Genomic DNA, 16580 nt, shown 5'->3' with positions numbered 1-16580 from the left:
CTGTTCCTGGTACTATACATCTTTCAATTCTCTGCTTTTTGAGACATTTTAGGACCAGCCCTAGCCTGGTTCAGTATTTTATATCCAACCTTACTGCTGAGATATTTACAGGAGTCAGTTAGACATAATTTTAGAATAAAAAAAAATTTCTTCTGGGTTTTTCACAAAATGCACAAAGTAATCCCATCTTGCTGGTATTTATTATACTCCTGCTTGTCTACACTAGCAACTAATTTGCCAGTGTGGTTCCTGAAGGTAGAATTTTCTCTCTCTCACAGATTTTTCACATACAAAAATGTCTCTTCAATAAACAGACTGAATTGACCTGGTAGGAGACCTGGGTGTGGGGGGCACTGTCTTGAAACTCTCATTCTTTGGTCAAAAGGAACAGGAGTACTTGTGGCACCTTAGAAACTGACATTTATTTGAGCATAAGCTTTCGTGGGTTACAGCGCACTTCTTCGGATGCATGCTTTGGTCAGTTATACTAAATCTCAAGGCACATGCCACAGTCTTTTAGCATGCACAAGGGTGCACTGTTTCAAATCTTGTCGAATTAACAAAAATCATGTAAAATTGTGTACCTTAAATATACCCTGACTTCTACATTAGACTTCAGAGTATAGGTATTTCAAGTTACATCTGTAAAGCAGTGTGTGGCCAAAATACACACATATCCCATCACTTGATAACAGGATCTCTACATGTACCTCCAGTTCACTACTACATTTAGGATGATAGGAGGTGAATTTTTAAGCAGAATGTAGGAAGTCGACTACATTCTCAGTCCTGTTCAGTAATAAGGAACAAATTGAGAGAAATGTCATCATATATACTGCAGAGCACTCTTATTTTCACTCCTAAAATCTCTGCTGTGTTGTAACATACATAGATGTAATGCTGTCAAAAAAAATGCAGTCCAATTCACCATACCTAACAGGTTCATTCATATAGCAAAGGCTAAAATATGTTATTCAGAACACCACTTACGGTCAGAAGATAGATGCTAGTCATTACCAAGTGCACAGGGGAGACCTGGATTTGTCTTGGACACTATCTCTTGCTATTGAGACTACTAGGATGGGGGTAGAGCCTAGCTTTTGTAGAGGGTATACTTAAGAAAATCAGCAGCTGAGTGGCTGCCAAAAAGAAAAGGTTACTTACATTGTAATCTTTGGTTTGAATATGATTGCCTGGTCTATATTTGGGTAGAAGATCCTCAGTGAAAACTCAAGGCTGCTATCGGAAGTGGTGCTGGTAACTCACTAATCATTCTTCCCTTTGAATCAATACAGAACAAATTATAAGAATGGAGTATACTGGTGTCAGTATCTTTTATAACTTGTCAAACAGAGTTCTTGCCACTACTAATCTAATGAAGGCAAATGACACCTTTTGAAAAAGAGTATCTCGTTGATCTGGGTGATTTCCAGTTTGGATAATTTCTCCCATCCTAGACTTCCAATGCAGTTACGTGTTTTTTCCCCATTTCCTGTAGTAAAATGCTCCTTTTTCTGTGAGCTCTTAAAGAGTTTCTGGGTCGGATTTAGAAAGGTATTTAGGCACTTAACTGTAAATCAATAAACTTGAAATAAATGGGAATTAGGTGCCAAATACCTTGGTGAATCTTACCATTTTTGTTTTCCCCATAGGTAGGGTGTCTTTCAGTGGTGGGTTGAATTGATTCCATTATGGGTTGGGTATATCTTATATTACTGCTGTTAAATAACAGTGCTTTGGTAATCCTCTGGGATAAAGTTTGCTACATCAATCCAAGATATTACTGTTAAAGTTAGCCATACATTTGGTTTTCAGTTTCTTTGTCTTTTCTCTATTTAATTTGATTTCCATTCTAATTAAGTTCTCTGTATGCTATTGCATTTCTCCTGCCAGGTTTAATTATCTTTATTTAAATACTTTAATTAACAGTATTGTGTATTTCCAGATCCTGTAGCTTTAAGTATTACACAAATAATTTAAATGGCTGTGTTCAGAACCTAAACTATTCTGCATGCACATAAAATAATGGATTAAACAAAACAGTAAATGAATGCACACCCAATTTGTTTTTAAAACAGCTTTTGAATGTGCTAATACAACTATATCATCTGACTTATCGCAATTGTTTAAATACAGATACTGCATCAGTATAAACATACAGGATGGTATAATAATGAGAAGTCAATGAAAATCATATTTCCAAATAGTAACTCAAATTGCAGTGATGGAATGGTGTCTTTTTTTAAAATAGAATATAGGAAGAGTATAACAATTGCTGAAATGATGTCTACTTAGACTATGTGGGCAAATGAAAGACAGGCTGCCTTATCATGAAGAGCTCCAAATTCAGTTTAGCCCATTTCTAATAGGTACTGTGGGCCAGATTTATCCATTTTGTAGCTCCAATGAAGTCAGTGCTGTTATACCAGCGATTAGTGTAGCTCAGTATCAGAAAATAGCTAACACTCGCATTCAGAAACAGAGCCTGATAAAGAGACCCCATTTACCTGCCTATCTATAAATACCAAGTTTGTGTAGTTGTTTAGACCCTAAAAACATAAGAATGGCTATACTGGGCCAGACCAGTTGGCCCATCTAGCCCAGTATCCTATCTTCCAACAGTGGCCAGTGCCAGAGGTTTCAGAGGGAATGAGCAGAACAGGGAAATTTATCAAGTGATCCCATCCGTTGTTGTCTAGTCCCAGCTTCTAGCAGTCAGAGGACTGGGGACACCCAGAACATGGGGTTGCATCCCTGACTATCTTGGCTACTAGCCATTGATGGACCTATCCTTCGTGAACATATGTAGTTCTTTTTTGAACCCAGTTATACTTTTGGCCTTTACAGCATCTCCTGGCAACAAGTTTCACCGCTTGACTTTGCATTATGGGGTGAAGTACTTCCTTATGGTTGTTTTGAAACCGCTACCTATTAATTTTATGTGGTGACCCTAGTTTGTGTGTTACGTGAAGGAGTAAATAACACACCATTCATGATTTTATAAACCTCTATCATACATACACCCGTAGTGTCCCTATTCCAACCTGAACAGTCCCAGACTTTTAATCTCTCCTCATATGGAGGCTGTTCCATATCCCTAATCACTTTTGTTGCCCTTCTCTGTATTTTCCCAATTCTAATATATCTTTCTTGAGATGGGGTGACAAAAACTGTGTGCAGTATTCAAGGTGTGGGCACACAATGGATTTATATAGTGGCAATGATATTTTCTGTCATCTTATCTTTCTTATGGTTCCTAACATTCTGTTAGCTTTTTTGACTGTTGCTGCACATTGAGCAGATGTTTTCAGAGAACTATTTACAATGACTCCAAGATCTCTTTCTTGAGATAATTTAGATCCCATCATTTTGTATGTAGAGTTGAGATTATGTTTTCCAAGGTGCATTACTTCACATTTATCAACCTTGAATTTCATCTGCCAATTTGCTGCCCAGTCACCCACTTTTGTGAGGTCCCTTTGTAACCCTTTGCAATCTGCTTTGGACTTAACTATCGTGAGTAATTTTGTATCATCTGCAATTTTTGCCACCTCACTGTTTACCCCTTTTTCCAGATCATTTATGAATATGTTGAACAGCACTGGTTCCAATACAGATCCCTGGGGGACACCACTGTTTACCTCTCTCCATTCTGAAAACTGACCATTTATTTCTACCCTTTGTTTCCTGTCTTTTACTGATCCATGACAAGACCTTCTCTCTTACCCATGGCTATCTACTTTGCTTCAGTGAGGTACCTTGTCAAAGGCTTTCTAAAAGTCCAAGTGCACGGTATCCACTGGACCAATCTTGTCCAAGTTTGTTGATTCCTCAGAGGGTTCTAATAGATCGGTGAGGCATGAATTTTTTTACAAAACCATGTTGATTCTTCCCCACCATATCATGTTCATCTACATGTCTGATAATTTTGTTTTTTATTATAATTTCAACCAGTTTGCTGGTACTGAAGTGAGGCTTTACCAGCCTGAAATTGCCAGGATCGCCTCTGAAGCCTTTTTAAAAAATCAGCACATATTAGCTATCTGCCAGTCATCTGGTACAGAGATGTATTTAAGCGACAGGTTACATACCACAGTTAGTAGTTCTGCAGTTTTATATCTGAGTTCTGTCAGAACTTTAGGGTGAATATCATCTGGTCCTAGTGACGTAATACTTTTTAATTAATAAATTTGTTCCAAACCTGCCACCTCAATCTGGGACAATTCTTCAGATTTGTCACCTTAAAAAAAATGGTTCAGGTATGGGGATCTCACTCATGTCCTCTTCAGTAAAGACTAATGCAAAGAATTCACTTAGCTTCTCTGAAGTGGCCTATCTTGCTTAAATGCTCCTTTGGCACATTGATCATCCACTGGCCCCATAACTTGTTTGCCAGGCTTCTTGCTTCTGATGTATTTTTAAAAGAACTGCTGCTAATTTTTCTGTCTTTTGCAAGTTTCTCTGAAAGTTCTTTTTTTGGCCTGCCTAATTACACTGGACTGGCCATAGTTTGTTCCTTTATAGTTTTCTTTGTAGGATTTAACTTCCAATTTTTAAAGGATGTCTTTCTGTCTCTTACCACCTCTTTTAGCCTGTTATTTAGCCACAGTGGCACTTTTTTGTTCTCCCACTGTTTTTACTATTTGGGGTATACAGATAGTTTGAGCCTCTATTATGGTATTTGTATTTAGTTTCCATGAGGCTTGCAGGCATTTCACTTTTGTGACTGTACCTATTTATTTCCATTTAACTAGCTTTCTCATTTTGGGATAGTTTCCTTTTTTGTTAAATACTACTGTGGTGGGTTTCTTTGGTATGCCCTCCCCCCCCCGCCCCAGCACCACACACAAGGATGTTAAATGTAATTACATTGTGGTCGCTATGAAGTGGTTCAGCTATATTCACCTCTTGGACCAGATTCTGTGAACCACTTAGGACTAAATCAAGAATGGTCTCTTCCTTTGCGGATTCCAGGACTAGCTGCTCCAAGAAGCAATCATTAATGGTATCTAGAAAATGTATCTCAGCATCCCATTGTGAGATGCCATGTTCCCAGTCAATATAAGGATAGTTGAAAATCCCCATTATTATTATGTGTTCTGTGTGTATGGCCTCTCTAGTCTCCCTGGGCATTTCACAATCATCCCTACCATCCTGGTCAATAGTATATTCCTACTGCTATATTCTTATTATTCAAGTACAGTAACTCCTCATTTAAAGTCGTTAACGTGTTGTTACGTTGCTGATTAATTAGGGAACATGCTCATTTAAAGTTGTGCAATGCTCTCTTCTAACGTCGTTTGGCAGCTGCCTGCTTGGTCTACTGCTTGCAGGAAGAGCAGCCTGTTGCAGCTAGCTGGTGGGGGCTTGGAACCAGGGTGGACTGGCAACCCCCCTATCAACTTCCCGCTCCCCTAAGTTCCCTGTGCAGCAGCTTCCTGCAGTCCAGCTGTCCCTCCTCCTACTGCCATATGCTGCTCCTGCCCTCTGCCTTGGAGCTGCTCCCCTAGACTCCTGCTTGCTGTGCGGGGAGGAGGGAAGGAAGAGGGGGGCTAATGTCAGAGTGTCCTCCTGCCCCCTGCTCCTGCACCCTGCTTACCCCATCTTCCATAGTGCAGGGGGGACACACCAGGGCTCAGGACAGAGGGAACTTGCAGCAGCTGCAGTCTCAGCATGCTGATCTAATTAACAAGGCAGTGTACTTAAAGGGGAAGTGCGTATATCTCTCTCTCATACCTTCCATTCCTGCTGCCTTGTAGAGTGAGAGAGTTAACCCTTGAGGGCTCAGTCAACTGCTAGTTCATCATTTAGCAGTAAGGGAAGTATCCCACCCTCTGACTCCTCCATCTCAACCATGCTTCACAATCATCATCACTGTGTACCAGTATTAAATTGTTTGTTTAAAAGTTATACTGTGTGTGTGTTTAGTATATATAATATAATCTTTTGTCTGGTGAAAAAAATTTCCTGGAACCTAACCCCTCATTTACGTTAATTCTTATGGGTAAATTGGATTCGCTTAACATTATTTCACATAACGTTGCATTTTTCAGGAACATAACTACAACGTTAAGTGAGGAGTTACTGTATGGAATTTCTATCCATAAAGATTCGATTATACTGTTTGATTCATTGAAGATTTTTTGAAATCTTTCACATAGTGCCACTCCCATACCGTCATCTAGCTAAATACACATGCATATGAAATATTACATGCAGCACTAATGGGAGTGAAATGTATCTTAATTACTAATACCACTAAAATAAATACTGAGAGATTAAGCACTTTCATGGAGAGTGGCACTCTAATCAAACGCTTTATTGAGGAAATTTGTTGTTCACATGAATTACAATTCATTGTGAAAGTTTGATTCCAAGGACTCTAGACTATTTCTCAAAGGAATCATTTAAAACCTATGCTTAATTTGCTCTACTGCTAGTAGAGCTCCTGATAACTGCTAGACCAAAGAATTCGCAACCCTGGTTATTTGATTTAGACTTAAGAAGGACTTGAACCAAAAACTGGATCCTAATATCCCAGAATTTTGGCAGCCTTTGAAATGGGAATCCAAACTTGGCAACTGGACAAATCGTTAATGAGCTGAACCAGAGTTCTAAATCCAAATACTCCTCACCTTTGGGTTATTAGAAATCTGGATCTGAATTCAGCTCTGTTATATTAAAGCTAGCTGCCTTGTTTAGCTGCAGTTCATTGCTGTAATGAGGCAGACAGCATCATTACAGCAACAAACTGCAGCTGAACAATGCAGATAGCTTTTTCAAAAGCTATAGCATTAGAAATGGAGGTTTGTGCTTACTGCATCATCAAAATAAATGGCAGTTTTGCAGTTTAATTCAGTGACAGCAGGATCGAGCTCTAAATGTCTCACTGACTAATCAGCATCAGTGGTAGTAGCCACTTTTGAAATTGGTAAAAGTTTAGTATTTATATTCCATGAAAATGAACCCATGAATGTGTGGGACATAAGTAATGTCGCTATAGAAACAGAAGGTACTGCAGGTCTCTGCAGAGATAAAAGTAAGTTTCTGTAGATGAACGTGACCAACAGGAATCAGAATCTGGAATAACCCGTTGCCTGTAGTCACAATAAAAAAAATACATATTACTTTTTAAAGGTAATCAGCTAAAAAGATGTTGTCAACTCAACCAAAGAGTTATTCCCTGTATGTGTCACCATTATGTTGGCATGTCCTCATCTCAGCAATCTCTGTAGTGAAGGCCATCTTCAGTAAGTGGTTCACAGAGATCCAGATAATCCAGTATTTGCTCTAATTTAAAAGGAAGCTGCTTCATCCCATGCGCACGTCAGTTTTGTGTTCCAATTTGGCAAAAATCTGACGTGCTGATATTTATTTGCTCCACCTCAGATTGCCAGGTTTTCCCACAATCTTTGCCTATGCTTTGGTAGAGAAGCAATTAAACAAATCAAAGATTTGATAACACACATCAAAGCTGGGACCACACCTGCAAATATTTTGAGTCATTGATTCTGGTGATAACAGAAAATTACAAACCAGTAAATGCGTGAATTCCATGTAGCATATGTTTTCTGGGATGGGACTACTGAAGGCAGCTAGAGACACGGTTTGTAGGATCTCTTCCCACAACCCTGGAACAGACACCGTTAAGAAAGCTAAGTACTGGACTGTACCCTTCTCAACTAGAATAATATATGCACATGTAATTTGTTTTTTGTGTTTTTGTAAAAGAGATGAGGGAAAATAACATTCAAACTCTTCAGCTAGCTAGTAAATCTTACCATAGCAAATTTTTCAAGGAACAATGGGCCTGATTTTCAGAGATGCTGTGAATCTGCGCCTTTCATTTACTGCAGCTTAACGGAAACCTGCGTTCTCCTGCAAAAGCCTTCAATTAGGGCCCAGTTTTGCAAGGATCACTACTCCATGTGTGGCTTCTTCCTCCACCAGCCCAGCTCCCATGACAAACATATTGAGGAAGATTGAATCCCATTAATAAAAACAGACCCCACATCCATGATCAAACAACAAATCAAAGGAGCAATTTTAGGTAAATTCAGCAAAGGCAGTTACATTTAAATGTAATTATTTATCAGCACCCTGGACTCTAGCATTCATTCAGCAAGGCTGAACTATGTGTGACTGTAAATTGGTGTGCAGCAAGCTTTTTGATTACTGAGAGCCAGTTTCTAAAAGCCTTACTCTTGTTGGGTAGCACTGACTCGCAAGAGTAGACCTATCCAGCGCAATGGGACTTCCTCTGTGAGTTGGTGCTACTCACTGCGTGTGGGGTTTGCAGAGTATATAAAATGACTCTCTCAGATGTCACAACACAAGTCTCTCACTAAAGAAAAGCTAAAAAAAACCCCTATTATGTACAAATGCCATACAGTAAATGCAAACTGTAAAGGAAGACTGTATATTATAGCTAGTGGTTCTCAACCTGGGGTACATATACCTCTGGCGGGTTGCAGAGCTCTTCTAGGGGGTACATCAACTCATTTAGGTGTTTGCCTAGTTTTACACCAGACTACATAAAAAGCACTAGCGAAGTCAGTACAAACTAAAATTTCATACAGACAATGACTTGTTTATACTGCTCTATATACTGTACACTGACATAAGTACAATATTTATATTCCAATTTATTTTTTATAATGAAGATAAGCATTTTTTTCAGTAACAGCGTGCTGTGACACTGTTGTATTTTATGTCTGATTTTGTAAGCAAGTCATTTTTAAGTGAGGTGAAACTTGGGGTTACACAAGATAAATCAGACTTCTGAAGGGGGTACAGTAGTCTGGAAAGTTTGAGAGCCCCTGTTCTAGCAGGTGGTGCTGAGTGTGCTCAACTCCTGATGAAGGTTTTGATGGGAGGGGAGAATGCGGACAGAACCTGGCAGAAATATATTTATGTGAGATCCAAACCATGTAAAAGGTACCCAAAGGCTACAGCAATGTGTACACGATAACTGCTTTAATAAAGTATCAGAGGGGTAGCCATGTTAGTCTAGATCAGTAAAAAGCAACAAAGAGTTCTGTGGCACCTTATAGACTAACAGACATATTGGAGCATAAGCTTTTGTGAGTGAATACTCACTTCATCAGATGCATGTAGTGGAAATTTTCAAAGGCAGGTTTAAATATGCAAGCAAGAATCAGTCTAGAGATAATCCTGAGCTGATGGTGTCAAATTTGCAAATGAGCTGAAGCTCAGCAGTTTCTCTTTGAAGTCTGGTCCTGAAGTTTTTTTTGCTGCAGGATGGCTCCCTTTAAATCTGCTATTGTGTGTCCAGGGAGATTGAAGTTTTCTCCTACAGGTTTTTGTATATTGCCATTCCTAATATCTGACTTGTGTCCATTTATTCTTTTACATAGGGACTGTCCAGTTTGGCCGATGTACATAGCAGAGGGGCATTCCTGGCACATGATGGTGTATATTACATTGGTGGACATGCAGGTGAACGAACTGGTGATGTTGTGGCTGATCTGGTTAGGTCCTGTGATGTTGTCGCTGGTGTAGCTATGTGGGCAGAGTTGGCTTCGAGGTTTCTTGCATGGTTCCTGAGTTAGTTACTATGGTGCGATGTGTGGTTGCTGGTGAGAATATAAGGTTGGTGGGTTGTTTGTGGGCGAAGACTGGCCTGCCTCCCAAGGCCTGTGAAAGCGAGGGATCATTGTCCAGTATGAGTTGTAGATCACTGATGATGCATTGGAGAGGTTTTAGCTGAGGACTGTAGATGATGGCCAGTGGAGTTCTGTTGGTTTCTTTCTTGGGCTTGTCTTGCAACAAGAGGCTTCTGGGTACATTTTTGGCTTTGTTGATTTGTTTCCTTATTTCCTCGTGCGGGTATCATAGTTTTGAGAATGCTTGGTGAAGCTCTTGTAGGTGTTGGCCTCTGTCTGAGGGGTTGGAGCAAATACGGTTGTACCTCAGTGCTTGGCTATAGACGATGGATTGTGTGGTGTGTCCGGGTGGAAGTTGGAGGCATGAAGGTAGGCATAGCGGTCAGTGGGTTGTTGGTATAGGGTGGTGTTAACACGACCATCGCTTATTTGTTTCGTGGTGTGTAGGAATGTAGATTGATCTAGGCTGAGGTTGATGGTGGGGTGGAAGCTGTTGAAATCGTGGTGGAATTCTTCAAGAGTCTGCTTCCCATGGGTCCAGATGATGAAGATGTCATCAATGTAGCGTAGGTAGAGAAGGGGCGTGAGTGGACAAGAGCTGAGGAAGTGTTGTTCCAGGTCAGCCATAAAAATGTTGGCATATTGTGGGGCCATGCAGATACCCATAGTGGTGTCACTGGTCTGGAGGTATATATTGTCACCAAATTTGAAATAATTGTGCATGAGGACAAAGTCACAGAGCTCAGCAACCAGTTGTGCTGGGGCATGATCAGGGATACTATATACAAAAACCTACAGGAGAACACTTCAGTCTTCCTGGACACACAATAGCAGATTTAAAGGTAGCCATCCTGCAGCAAAAAAACTTCAGGACCAGACTTCAAAGAGAAACTGCTGAGCTTCAGTTCATTTGTAAATTTGACACCATCAGCTCAGGATTAAACAAAGACTGTGAATGGCTAGCCAACTACAAAAGCAGTTTCTCCTCCCTTGGTGTTCACACCTCAACTGCTAGAAGAGGGCCTCATCCTCCCTCATTGAACTAACCTCGTTATCTCTAGACTGATTCTTGCCTGAATATTTATACCTGCCTCTGGAAATTTCCACTATAAGCATCTGACGAAGTGGGTATTCACCCACGAAAGCTTATGCTCCAAAATGTCTGTTAGTCTATAAGGTGCCACAGGATTCTTTGTTGCTTTAATAAAGGCATTGATAATAAACAAAAAGAGAGTGATCCATTCTTTTTAGAAACATTCTCTTTTCCCAATCTGTTATGATGTAAAATTTGACCTACACTTAAGTGCCATTGGAGAGAAAAAAGCTAGGGAGTCCTGCTTGATATGTTGCACAGCACTCAGCAGTTACTAGTAAATATCACCCTTAAGGGTAGTACTGGAGCTGAAGTGGTGGCTAATATGAGGGAACTGAGCTGTTCCAGACAGCATAGAAGCTTTTAGCAAGATGAGTTTTTCTACAAAATAGAAACATAAAGGTTCAAATCTTGTTAGAAACAAAACAGCTCTGCTTCTGAGCCCTGGGGCACATATGCAGAGAACAATGGCTTAATCTCTCAGAGGGGCAGCAACCACACAGGTCTGGCCCTATTGAGCAGAAATATGGAAGAAAACTACTTTGAAGCACAATAGGGGCAAGTTGGAGACTTTTTCTTAACTAAAGTGTCCTAGTGAAATAATCTAATTGATTTTTGTATATGTCTAAAGAGATGGCTTGCTCGTGAGGTCAGTATATTGTCTTAATGGTAGTGACAATGCACATGCCATATGGTGCAAGGCCTGGAATAGACCGAGCTATATAATTCATTTAAAAAAAATTAACTAAATAAATCTCATTGCTTTTCAGCATGAGGACACGCTGAAAAGCAATGAGAGAAGGAAGCCAAACCCAGTAGCAGATATATTTCCAAGTCAGATCACTATTGAATGACTTTTGCAGTCTGTCCGCTTCATTACTGTTTGGAACACAAAAGCCAAATGCAAACAAAGGTACAATTTTATTATATTCCATAGGAAGTTTACAACAACAACAAAAAAAAGCTATGAAAAAATGTAACAGTAATGGCTCCACAAAAGATTCATTACAGCAAACGGTGCAGTCTCCAGCTGAAGGAGAACAAATTGTCTGTCTGCGTTCAATATACATTTCAACCTGCAAATGCTCCTCCAGCACTCATGTCCCCAGTTCAGAGGCAAAAACTCCAGAGCCCAAGCTAATAGTTCATTAGTTTCACGTGTAAAAAGCGGTGCTACGGTGCTTGAGTCTGGGAGGGTTACTGCAGAGGAAGACAACAGACTTGCTGTCCAGTTGCCTAGAATTGGAATAAAGATAATTTGAGGGCAAGAGGCACCTGAAAGGGGAATAGAAATAGTTGGGGAATCAATAAATCCAGCCTTCACTGTGTGAATAAAAATATAATGAAAATGGTGGGGTTGAGGCCTGATGCTCCAGTAAGGTGCTGAGCATCTTTTTTTTGTTTGTTTTGGGGGTTTTTTGGGGGGTGGGGGCGTTCTCGACTACCTGTGGCAGCATTAGGCCTTTTGACAATTGAGAGCATACGCCTACAAAGCGGATTTCAGGTTTCAGAAGCACACTATTAGCATAGAGCCCTCACTGCTGAATTAACTCTATATTTCAATTCAATACATTTTGTTATGCTCAATAGCTATTGGAATGTGAGCTAAACCAGCGTTCTGATTTATTTTATTATTTAAGTGTACCTCGAGTCAAAGTCATTTTTCACTAATGCATTAATGATTTTCATCTGTAATCCACACACTGATGACGTGGCATTAAAGCACAGCTGTCCCTGTGAAATCTGTCCTTTCAGAAGCTGTTCATGTGGGTTTTCTATGCACAAACCTGAGTTCCATGCTCATTTAACATACATAACGGACACCCTGTAATGCAGTGCCTCTCAGTCTTTCCAGATTACTATACCCCTTTGAGGATTCTGATTTGTCTTGCATATCTCTACTTTTCACCTCACTTAAAAACTAATCACTTACAAAAAGCAGACATAAAAATACAAAAGTGTCACAGCACACTATTACTGGAAAATTGCTTACTTTCTCATTTTTATCATATAATTATAAAGTAAATCAATTGGAATATAAGTATTGTACTTATATCTCAGTGTGTAGTATGTAGACCAATAAGTCATTCTTTGTATGAAATTGTAGTTTGTACTGACTTCACTAGTGCTTTTATGTAGTCTGTTGTAAAACTAGGCAAATATCTAGATGAGCTGATGTACCGCCAGAAAACCTCTGCATATTCCTGGTTGGGAACCATTGCATTAGGAGGCACTCAGGCCCAGATTTTCAAAGGTATTTAGGCATCCAACTCCCATGGAAAATCTGAGCTTCAGTGCCCTGCAGGATTGGGCCCCTCAGGACTAAGTCATTTTGTGCATCCTTTTTATTTGTATTGTAACGTCTGCTCTTTATCTTAGATGTTGAAGATAGTGAGCTTCCCCTTGTCAGAATAGGCCCACTTTTTTAATGTGAAAATAGCCGTTTAATTGAAATCCTTCCTGAAGGGCCTGATCCAAACCCCATTACACTCAATAGAAAGATTCTTAATTTCATTCAGCTTTGGATTGGGGCCAAAGAGACAATTGGAGTGGGAGAGAGGAGCAAATGGCACGAAATTAAACTTGGACCAATTGCATGTGCCACTTCATACAACCAACGTTATGAATTTCAAACAGTTGTAGTGCTAAAGGAGGTCTAATCTCCCAGGGGGCAGCCACATGGAACAACCATTATTACTATTAATGGGAATCACACTTTGGCAGTCGTGGAGGCATATTAAGGCTGAATGCCAAGCACAGCAATCAGTGAGAATTGAATCTGAAATTCCCATCTAAACCTTTCAGAAAGGATTTATGGGAGCCCCTGATTTGAATTTTGTAGATTATACTAAAAATGGTCTCCCTTATTCAAGCCTAACCACATTTAAACTTCAGAGCTGTCAAACCTAATTATGTACCTTATTTGCCTCTCTCAAGAAAAAGGTTTTAACTGATGTTCATTTCTCAGGGGGAAAAAGTGCTTATTATAACTGCTGCTCACTCCAGTCATACATATGGACATACCCCGACACCTGCCTGAATGGTGTAGAGTCATGTTCCAAATGGCATATGTTATTGCTTCCCTGGTAACACATCTCATATCACATTTAAGTTAAAATCCTTGAGGTTATTATGGCGGACATCTCTGATACTGCAACTTTATAACATGAAGCCCAACATAGGCTTCAGCAAAATGAAGAGAAAAAACTAAATGTGAGTTTTAAAAAAAAAAGTCATACTAGATTTTTGTCCTCTATTGTAAACAAATACCTGACATGTCTAGGAGCAGTTTCTGTACCTTAGCTGCATTAATCTGGGGCTGATGGCTTACCCTCCAATCTTTGACTTTCAGACACCACCACTGGTAGCTAGCCTGCCTACATGAGAGAAACTTTTTCTTCAGGTCACTGTGCTAATTGCCCTGTAAACCTTGGAAGAATGGCGTTAATACATCATAATTATCATTATTAAACCAAGGAGAGGAACAAATTGCACCCTGAATTGAAGGAAAACTAGTAATTTGTCATCTATCTACAATTAATCCCCTGGTGACCCTAGCAATTTAGGGTCTCATCCTGCTCCCAGTGAAGTCAAAGAGAGCAAAATTAGGCCTTTAATTAGGCCTTTAATTAGGCCTTTATACAGGCTGCAAACTGAATACAGAACTGACACGGCATGTAAACAACATGTGATTAATTATGACGTCAATAGATAGCCTAGGCATCATTTATAAAAAACATTCTAGACCTTGAGATCTGGCAAGTACAGGACATACTGGGTCAGGTCGTTGGCTCTGTTAGAGCAGCTGGATGCTGCTCCAGTAGTGCAAAGGAGCAATGAAGCCTGAACAGGGAGGGCCTGGGTAGTACAGATCCATCTTGCTGGCTCTCCAGCATCCAGTTTAAGGGGAATGGCCAGACTGCTGCTGTATTCCCTCCCCAGCTACTGGAACAGAAGTCTTGGGGCTGCTCTAAGGGCTTGTCTACACTGGCACTTTACAGCACGGCAACTTTCTCGCTCGGGGTGTGAAAAAACACACCCCCTGTGTACTGCAAGTTTCAGCGCTGTAAAGTGCCAGTGTAAGCAGTGCACCAGTGCTAGTAGCTATTCCTCTCATGGAAGTGGGGTTTTTATAGCGCTGGAAAAGCTTTCCCCCAGTGCTATAAAAGATGTGCCCTGAATTGCATCAAGGGTTGAACTAGCCCCTGGCTCGTCCCAGGATTAAGGATCCATAAAGGTGGTGTAAGGCCACCTTCCCTCCCCAGTCTAACACTACAGTGCATCTCAGTCTGGCCTCTTCCACAATAAATAACCATTCAAAGATGGACTTTTGATTGCTAGTCTAACATGAAACATCACACACGAAAGACTTGGCATTAATCAAAACTGGTTTTCCTTTTCTTTTTTCCCAAGGGAGGTCCAATCCAGAACAGAAAATCCAAGCGTTGCCTGGAATTACAGGAAAACAGTGACAATGAATTTGGATTTCAGCTGGTCCTTCAGAAATGCACTGGCCAACGCTGGTCTATAACAAATGTCCTGAAAAGCTTGTCATCATAACTGATTCTAAGAAACTCTTAATTCAGTCCTTTTGCTACTGTGTAGCAAATGTTGCAATGTTGCCTGCTGTACTGTATCTTCCCCCCCACCCCCGCCCCTTTGATTCTTTTTTGCGAGTGTGTGGAAATCGGGTTTGTGGGCTGAAAATATGGACTTTTTTCATAATGACATTTTCATGGCATTTATAGAGATGCTGAATGACTGGTGATGGTAGGCTATCCTAAAATATTTTGCAAATGTAAATAGGGAACAAATGGAGAATATTTATAACTCTGACAATAAAATTTTATTGATTTAAAAAAAAACCAATTCCACTGCCTCTGTCTCTTTTGGGGATCAGTTTGAAAACAAGTCAGTCTGAAGGTTTTCATTGGTTAGAGCCTCATCCTGGCAAGACACTGAGCACCTTCAACTCCAAGGATGAAATCCTGGCCCCAATGAAGTCAATGGGTGCTTTGCCAGTGGGCCTGGGATTTCACCCCTAATGACTTATCAAGAGTGATGGATTCTCAGTGCCACACTGGATCCGATCCTGCCAAGGTCATGGGGGATGCAGTAGGCACCATCTAGTGGTTATGAAGCAAGTAAAGCTGGGTTATAGCCACTCTATAGTAATCGGTAACATTTGCTTCCCTGCATTCTTATGAAATCGACTTTACAAAACCAAATAGCAACCTTACATCAAAGTGTTCATTTTAATTTAAAAGTCAGTATATGATACTTTTGCACTGCAACGGGGTGGCAGGGAAGGAGACGTTGTTCTCTACTCAAAATGTACATCACTACTAAGGTGACACCAGTATCATAAGCATTAATGATTATGGCTTATGGTTTCTCTGGGTAAATGAAGTAATGGCTGAAGACTTATGGAATTACTTATAAATTGGACTGCGAGTCAAACAGTAAATTTAAAGCTAAGCTGCTGCTTGTGACATCTATAATTTTCTTGCTCCTTCAAAGGGGCTCAGTTTTTTTCTTAGGAAGGATGGTGGGGCAAAGCACTAGAAGAAAGACTTAAAATCTGCTGCAAGAGAAGGCAGAGTCACAACAGGGATCAATTCATGTTCCCATCTCGTAACATGATTCAAAATAATACAGAGGTAATGTTACCTCTTCATCTAAGAGCGCATGCAGACTGGTGCAATTCTACAGTGCAAAAGGAGTTGGGGAGCTGCAGAAGTTGGATGGAATTTTCAAAGCATTCAGCGCTGACTTAACTCCACCTCCCGGGGGAGTTGCCCCATCAGATTCAATGGGAGCAGATGCAGGCTTGCACTGACCACTCTTGAAAACCCTAGCAT

At 40.3% G+C, this 16580-nt stretch overlaps 1 protein-coding gene across 2 annotated transcripts in view; it reads left to right on the top strand.

Annotated features, from left to right (window-relative positions):
• GALNT18 (polypeptide N-acetylgalactosaminyltransferase 18) overlaps positions 1–16580 on the top strand; it is a 512560-nt gene that overhangs the window by 426754 nt on the left and 69226 nt on the right. The window contains exon 11 of one of the 2 annotated variants that reach the window (XM_050955081.1): positions 15133–15523. The exons of the other annotated variant lie outside the window; for it this stretch is intronic. Coding sequence (XP_050811038.1) covers positions 15133–15279 — 147 coding nt within the window. The 3' untranslated portion in view covers positions 15280–15523. Of the gene's footprint in view, positions 1–15132; positions 15524–16580 lie in introns of those variants that run through there. 2 annotated transcript variants of the gene reach the window in all.

This window comes from Gopherus flavomarginatus, chromosome 5 (assembly GCF_025201925.1).
Source record: "Gopherus flavomarginatus isolate rGopFla2 chromosome 5, rGopFla2.mat.asm, whole genome shotgun sequence".
NCBI lineage: Eukaryota > Metazoa > Chordata > Testudines > Testudinidae > Gopherus > Gopherus flavomarginatus.
This window is presented reverse-complemented; position numbering and strand designations above follow the sequence as displayed.